The 8,160-nt window shown below is 38.7% G+C and overlaps 2 protein-coding genes across 4 annotated transcripts in view; one reads left to right on the top strand and one right to left on the bottom strand.

Annotated features, from left to right (window-relative positions):
• Positions 1-4,993, bottom strand: part of tnfrsf1a (tumor necrosis factor receptor superfamily, member 1a) — a 12,298-nt gene extending 7,305 nt beyond the window's left edge. The window contains exons 1-8 of one of the 2 annotated variants that reach the window (XM_031852787.1): positions 4,802-4,993; positions 2,767-2,864; positions 2,557-2,665; positions 2,294-2,419; positions 2,031-2,183; positions 1,820-1,898; positions 1,122-1,177; positions 293-465 (exon numbers count right to left, since the gene is read on the bottom strand). In XM_031852787.1, the coding sequence (XP_031708647.1) occupies positions 293-465; positions 1,122-1,177; positions 1,820-1,898; positions 2,031-2,183; positions 2,294-2,419; positions 2,557-2,665; positions 2,767-2,838 (768 nt within the window). In that variant the 5' untranslated portion in view covers positions 2,839-2,864; positions 4,802-4,993. Of the gene's footprint in view, positions 1-292; positions 466-1,121; positions 1,178-1,819; positions 1,899-2,030; positions 2,187-2,293; positions 2,420-2,556; positions 2,666-2,766; positions 2,865-4,801 lie in introns of both variants that reach the window. The other variant, XM_031852786.1, reaches the window with a different exon arrangement.
• Positions 4,994-5,545: 552 nt separating this feature from the next.
• The window catches only part of LOC116386524 (CD27 antigen), a 7,982-nt gene continuing 5,367 nt past the window's right edge, over positions 5,546-8,160 (top strand). Inside the window, exon 1 of one of the 2 annotated variants that reach the window (XM_031852829.1) lies at positions 5,546-5,589. The gene's annotated coding sequence lies outside the window, so the exon portion shown is untranslated. The remainder of the gene's footprint in view (positions 5,590-8,160) is intronic. The other variant, XM_031852828.1, reaches the window with a different exon arrangement.

The raw sequence follows: 8,160 nt of genomic DNA, 5'->3' as shown, positions 1-8,160 counted from the left end.
GGGGTCAATGAATCTTCATATGTTTTCTGTGGGTGTATTTATGGAAATGTGAATCTTTCAGAACAAATTGAGATCTGACTACGGTTCACATGTTCCACATTTCATTTTAAGTGTGTGATGGAGTGTGGGACTCGCACTGGTCTGGTCCGGTCTTGACTTTGTCTCAACCCCTCAAAGTCTTTGTCTTGATTCGGTCTAGTTCCACTCTGGTGTGGTTTTGGTCATGTCTTGGTCTCGGTTTAGGCGGCCTTGACAACAACACTGGTAACCACAGACTGTTGGATCAGTGTACCTCGCATGAGTCCGGGGAGAAATCCGATGGTTGGGTAGACAGTTTCAGCAACTTCTTCTTCGTAGACCGTTTTGTGGCCACGTAGGTGATGAGAACCACCAGCATTAGCAATAACACAGCAAAAACTACAACTCCAGCAATTATGTTGATAAGATAGTCATCGGTTTTAGAAGCTTCACAGGGATCCAAAGGGGCACATAGGGAAGAAGACATGAAGATTGATACATGTTAAAAGAGCCATCATGTGCTTAGAATAAACAAAACAACATAACAACCACATCTATGAATATAAGTGCTAGAAAAAGGATGGATGGACTGACAACTAAACTCAAATCATTTTAAACTTAAGTTTTTGCAAAAACTGACACATTTGCCTATAGTGATACAATTAGCTTCCTAGCTACTGTAGCTAGCTGTAGTGTTCGCTAAAGGCCTGAAGGTGCCGACTGAAACTCCACAGAGAAATATTCCAAACTACTGACGCAAAAATACCACTTTTAGATTGTGAGTGTGTCCCGGTGGCCCACAATCTGATACACCAACATTTTACAAATAAAATGATTGCTTAGACTAGAGCAAGGGCAAAGCTTTGGTTTGGCTATTATGTAGATGTGATTTTCACAATAAAAGATAAAACCATCTGGTATGTCCTTAAGACAGTGAGCCTGTGTTCATGTCAGACTGTTGTTCAACACCTGGGTACCAACATCACCACAGTGCAGCTGTAGTTCATTCAACATAATAGAAAACACAGAATAATTGTGCCAGTGTATTAACACTTTCATAATAAAGCTGGTCAGGAGATCATAACCCTGTCATAAGTGCTCACCTATTGTATTCAGAGTAGAGGGGGTAATGCAGTGATGTCTGCACTCAGCGGTACACCTATGAAGAAAAGAGAGGACGTTTCACAGCATGAAGGAGGAAGTAGCACATCTTAAGAGGAAGTGATTAACACGAACACAGACATGCCTTCTTTGACACCAGCAAGTGAATTCAAACAATTGCATGTAAACACTATAAATATGGTTTCACAGTTGATACTCCCCAGGAAACTGGTACCAGTTGAAAGAAAGATAGTGCTTCATCTGTCATAATTACTACTCAAGGGTTTAGCTAAGGATTATGGTTCTTTTGGGCTCCCCTACCATTTCCTCTTTTAACTGAGAGAAATATCTTTGTGTGTCCACCTACTTAACGATTTACTCAACAATGAATAACTGGACACATTCCTCACTGAAACAAAGACTTGATAGGTTGATAGATAGGTTGATAGGTTGATAGGTTGGTATATTTAACCAATGGGCAAATGTTCAGTAAATGATAAAGCACCAGTAACCCAGTTAAAATGTCTTAACTTCTCTATTCTGTTGCCAACGAATGGAAAGATTTAACAAAGTCGGAAGTGAGCCGCAAGTTTCAATTCAACAAACCAACTTCCCCATCAACAACTTTAAATAAAACCATCCCAAACAGCAGGATGCGAACAATGCGTGTACAACATCTTATATACATTAGTGTACTCACTTCTTGCAGGGTTCACACTTGCCCTTGGCTCTGTAGTAGTTCTCTCTACATTCACACACAGTGTTTGTCTCTGACGTACCTGTGCACAACAATCATTCTATTGAAAACTAAACTGAAGAAATACTTGATGAGCCACAGAATGAATAAAGAAAATGATTTTGCATAGACATAAAACAGTATTTGTATAACATTGCCAGGTGTTAAGACTCACATGTCTGTTTTTCCTTTTCATTCTCTTTACATTTTGTACATCTGCGACACTCGTATGTCTCTGAGTCGATGCGAGACTTGTACAAACCAGCCAAACAGCGACAAACTGTGTTCTTGTATTTTTGACATGGCGCTACCATTTCTTCATGCTTTGCTGCTGCAGAAAAGTAAAAAAAAAGTGCAGAAAGCTAATCATTACCTGATACAACAATGACCAATCAAAGAGTGGAAACAGATTCAGAAGAAAGGGTAATGCTGCCGTACCTCTGCACTGCCTGCAACTGAAACAGTTGGGGAAGGAGTTCATCTGGTCCGAGTATTGTTTCTCAGGACAGGGTGAGCAGTCGCTCCTCAGACCCGTTGTATTACAATTTTTTACAAGCCTAGTACCTGGAAGACATGAACGTCACATGTAAACACAGTGACTTTGCAGAATGGATTTAATAGTAGTAGAAGAAGTCTGCCTGTGCAATATCTAAAAAAATGAGCATGCAACTGTGACTCATGTGCTGAAGGCCGCACAGTACCTGGAGAGCATTTGATGCAACAGATTCCCTCTTCAGAGAGATAGTCCCCATATGGACACTTCTGCTCCTCTGGAGGTTCTGACAATGTCAGAGTGGGGATGAGCATGCACTGCAACACAGAACATACGATGGATGTATATAGAAAAGCTTTTTGTCCGTCACCAGGAAGTTTTTCATGTATTTACTGAGTCACTTTAAGTTTTTTCTCACCATAAGGAGGAGCAGTATTGTGCCAATAGGGTTTTTTTTGTCCCATCTTCCTCTGTGGCCAGCTCCCTCCATTATCTTACAGGTTTAAGTCAATCCATCTGAGGACACATGTAAGGAAAACAATCTTTAAAACAACTCTAACAGCCAATGTAATAGCGATACAACTCACAGGTATAGCGTGTTCTATTACTGAGTCCATCTTTTGCTGAATGACGGACAGACAACAGGCTCTGTGCCCACACTCTACTCATTAAAACAAATAATTCAATGCCTTGAATTCCTTTAAATGTACAATGAGATCAACTCATCTTTCTTAATGTCATAGGTAAAAAAAAAACAACTAAAGGTTAGCTAGGGCTGTCGTCGAAATCCTTAGTCGATTAACATGCACGCAATTTTCTCGACTAATTAATAAGTTGATTTAGTCGACAGATCTGTAAAGCTGAGTGTCTCCACGAAGAATCACACAAAAGCAACACTTTCAATCTTGAAAATAAAACCTAAATACAATTGTCCAGATAACCTGTTATTGGCACACAATGATGACAACAGGGCCTCAAGTTTCAGTTTATAATGTGCTTTAGTGGTGCACCTTCACATTTACTGTTTTAAATATTGTTATTATTACAAATTAATACAAACCAGTGAACCTGGGTCGGTCAGGGCCCTGGGGCCAGTTAGTGATCCAGCCTGAAAACAGCTTTATGTCTGACTAAAGTTGGACCGAGTCTGACAATGAGAGCCTTCTTTGGCCTTTATTCAGGCGCTGACTCAGCTCATATAAGAAGTTTTCTCTATTTATTTCCATCCATCAGTAAATAATGTTTTCTGGTTTGTAAGTAGAATCCTTATATGCATAATTTACATGGTTGAAAATATTAAATCTACCCAAACTTAACTAAATAACTCCTGACCCATAACTGATTTCCTTAATGGGTCAATTCACCCACATTAGAAAAGATGGATGGTAAATGGACTTGTACTTTTCTAGTCTTCTGACCACTCGAAGCTCTTTAACACTACATGTCATTCACCCATTCACACACTGATGGCAGGGAGCTGCCATGCAAGGTGCGACACCGCAGGGGTGCAATTAGGTAGACACATGGACTAGCAGAGCTGTGAATAGAACCACCGATCATCTGATTGGACAACCCTGCTCTACCACAGAGCCACAGTCCATGCATGTGTTTTGGTATCTAACCTGCAGTTAGTTTTAGATTTACCTGCTGAGGTTTTGAGTCATCAACCTCTGAGATCACTATAAAATGGAGGTCAAGGAAAATATATTTGAGGTGTTTGAGGTGTTGATTATTAGTCAGGAGCATTAACACAGGAACTACTATAAATAGTTTATAAACAGTAGAACTTTTAGAAGTGGTTTTCTCAACACTTAAGCTGATAAAACAAAACCATCTGAAAGGTCGTATAGATGTGAGCATTCATTTCATATTTGGATCAAAAGTAAAAGCCACATACCAAACATCATATCATATAACGCATTTGAAAACAATACCTCTTGGCTGATTTTTTTCATTTTTATTGAAAGTAGACTATCATTTTAAAAATGTTAAATGAATGGATTCTCCTCAGCTAGAAATAAGCGTTGAAAGTTATTAAAAGGGATTTTAAAAAAACACGTTAGGCTATTTTATTGAACATGTATGCCTACAATAGTTCGTGGTGAAATAAAGAACGAATTGGTCTACAGCCAATTTAAAAAACGACTGTTGCATACTTTGTGCCACTTGTTAGGCAGCTTCGCGCCTCACTACCCTGTCGCAGTGGGACGCCGACATTTCACTTTAATAAACTTTAACACCTTCAAAACTCAACCCGACGACTTACGTGTGTACATACAACGTTGACGTACTGTATCAACTTAATCTACACTCAATCTTTTACTGTTTTTCTTCCTTGTGTCGTTGGTTTCGGTTCAGCTGGAGACCACACAACGCCCACCACAGTCCGACACGAAGATCGGATCGCTCCTTTACCACAGACTGACATGCAGAGTTATTTTACCGTCACTTACCTGCACAACCACCGTCGCAACGAGGGGTCTCTCTTTTACTTCAGATCCATACATCGACATCAATGTCAATTTAATTTAACATAACTATGTTTGTTTCTTTTTTAATCGACGGAAGAACGACCGCTGCCCCTCTCGACTGAGCACGAGCGAGTGGGGGCGGACTCAAACGGGAAACGGCCGCGTCACGAGACCATTTCAAGGAATTGTGAGTTTGGCAAGACATCTCCGGGCAAAAAAACACACTTAACCCGTCAGCTGATCAGTGCAGACATGCACGCCTATAAGTCTACAGGTGACTCACTGTCAGATGATTGCCACCCAAAATATAGACGATATGTAGGTTATTCCTAGCATTTGGTGCCATTTGAGTCACCACTACATAATACGGTATATTTTGTGTAAAGATGGCCTTATAACTCTTTCTAAAATATGTACGCAGGAATAATTTAATTGAAAATAATTACTCCAATTTTAGCACAAGTAGGCTAAACTGCCATGTCCCCAATCATGTTTGGTCAAATTAAGATACAGATATAAGTAATATAAATCAAACAAATTCCAAATTTTTCCTCATTGTTATATAGCTATATTTATAATATTCCTCACCAAATGTTATTTTTTGTTATTAATGCGCTTTTAATGCTTAAAATCTATGTTTTGTCCCTGAGTTGACTGTCCCCCCTGTTACTACGATGCAAATCTCCCTGCACACGCCCCCTGACATTTCCTCAAGTCACGTGACTAAGGAAGTAGCACTTTTTGCGGGACAATAATCTACAAGTAGCAGAGTAAGTATTACTCTTTAATAAACCTTTTTAATCAATGTTTTAGAATGATGTTGTAAACCATTACATATCCACCCTGTTATGCTTATTCATAGTGGAAACCAATCATTTTTGGTCATTTTGAAAATAAGGTTAATAAATGTACAAAAAATCTTCCTCTGTTGTCACTAAGTGCTAGCTTGCTTTTCATCTCATGAGTAGTAATGGCTAACTTTAGCATAAAATGTCCTTTTTTTTCAAATTAAAGCTCATTTGTAAATACAAAATATATTTTAAGGCTAAAGTAAGGGACATTTTTACTCTTAGAAAATGTAATAATTACAATACCTGTGTATTCAAAACACATATTAATAGAGATGTAAATGTCCTGTAACAGGGTGGACATTTGGTCTTGCTCACATGTAAAGAATTGTTCAAAATTATGAGACCATCATACCCTGAGCTTGACCAACACATTTTTCTTATAGTTTTCACAAGCCCTCTTTCAGATGAAATATAAAAATCATGGAAAATTAAAAAGTTTTTGATGGAAGTAAACCTGGCTGAAATGGCACCGAATAGTAGGAATGACCCATGTAGGTGCATGGCAGCCCACACATCTATGACATATCCTAATGAATGCTTAACTGCCTTACATTGGTTAAGAAGATGTTAAATAAGAGGAAGAAATACATTGATCTTATTCAATTAATTTAGCATGTTGACCTTAAATACACCCTTGATTGTTTTTTTTAACATCATCTTAATATCGTGAAAAATTCAGATACCTGTACATACTTTTTTGCTTTTAAAACTAATAATTACAAAAGTTAAAGTTGAAAGTTCAGTCTTTCCTCTAGAGCAAGTAAACAAACAACATGAATTACTAATGAATAGGTCTTTTCTTTTCTTAAAAATCCCCAATTGTTAAGGCCTAAATGAATCACTTTAAACCAGTGAATTTTAAGAAATGGCATTTTAAATCATTGTTTGTAGTAGAAACTATATTAAGAGTATAGAATAAAGGTTCATATGGACTATTCCCAATTCATTGTAGGGATATTCCCGTATAAAGTAAGTGCAGAGTAAGTATAAGTAGTTTCACTGTAATTACTGGCACCATAATTGGAGTATGCTGGTAATTTAGTCAGCGGGCCAGCAGAGTGTCATGTGACTTTGCTGTTACAGTAGTCGACATGTAAGAGCTCAGTCAGCAGAGCAAGACAAGTGCTTCCTCAGAAAAACCACATCCTTCCTTTTTAGTGAGCAAAAATGTGTACTCTTCCTCTTCTCTGTCTCTCTCTGGCTGTCTTATGCACATAAACTGTGGCACATATGATATACAGACACTTCAAGTCTTTTCTTACATGCACATGCAAACACTCACACTGATGAGTTTCACACAGCCAGTGAGGACAGATCTGAGTCTGCATGTGGATTTTGTGTTTCACGATTTCTTTCTTGTTTAATCTCTGTTTACTTCATCACAACACACCTCAACATGTTCCTGGCAAGTTCTGATGAAAGAGAGTAATCCTTTCGGTCAAGCAGACTAATACTGAAACCTAAAGATAATCATGACCAGGTTTGCTTTAAGTCACCTCCAAGTAATTTTAATGCTCAGTCATCTCTCTTCCAGTCATCCCTGTAATTTTAGTGTTTCAGAGGCAGCCCCTTCACGGTGCTGCCTCCTCACCCTGAGGCCCTGTTTCACAGTTGACAGGAGGTCACGTGTTGTGAGAAGAGCATAACATGACAGCTGAATGTTAGAGCGTGCCGAGATGAAGAAAGGCTGCCACTCAGTGTCTAATTGAGTTTGAGATTAGGATCTTTCTGAAGTGGAGACCGTTTGATTTAAAAAGAAATTAACAAAAACGAGACACTGATGGTGAACAAAAATAATTGTTTGGAAAAGATCTTCACACAAATGCAGATTAGCTGGTCATCACCAATCAACTAATGACACCAATAGTTCTCACACTTAAAAATGTTTATTCGAGAATAGAAGACTTCCCCAAACACTCATTACTGACCGCAGCATTTTACTCTCATCTCAGTGGACAGATAATCATCTCAGCTACCACACACAGAAAGTATACACGCAGGCAATGCAGTTAAGAGTAATTCAACCAGCAATAAACAGCAATAGGTTACATGTCAATCTCAAGGCAGACATGATAAGATGACTCATGTTACTTTTGGTATTTGGTATTTTGATAGAGATCTCTTTTTATTGCTCACTCCTGTGCGTCATAACGTTGCAGAGCAGCTCCTCAGAATAATGTAGTTTCTTGGTGTAATGTTTATCCCCTCAACAGCTTTCTGTAAGAGCAACTGGATGGCTTTTGAGTCAAATAAGTGGTGTATTATATACTCAAATGACCTTGTCATTCAATTCTAAGAAAGAGATAAAGAGTAAGATATACTTCGAGAGAGAGAGAGAGAGAGAGAGAGAGAGAGAGAGAGAGAGAGAGAGAGAGAGAGAGAGAGAGAGGGAGAGAGAGAGAGAGAGAGAGAGAGAGAGAGAGAGAGAGAGAGAGAGAGAGAGAGAGAGAGAGAGAGAGAAAGAGAGAGAGAGAGAGAGAGAGAGAGAGA

The sequence above is a fragment of the Anarrhichthys ocellatus genome, unplaced genomic scaffold (genome assembly GCF_004355925.1).
Source record: "Anarrhichthys ocellatus isolate YVR2014 unplaced genomic scaffold, GSC_Weel_1.0 scaffold13, whole genome shotgun sequence".
Lineage (NCBI taxonomy): Eukaryota > Metazoa > Chordata > Actinopteri > Perciformes > Anarhichadidae > Anarrhichthys > Anarrhichthys ocellatus.
The sequence above is the reverse complement of the archived record's forward strand: the minus strand, read 5'-3'. Positions and strand labels throughout refer to the sequence as shown.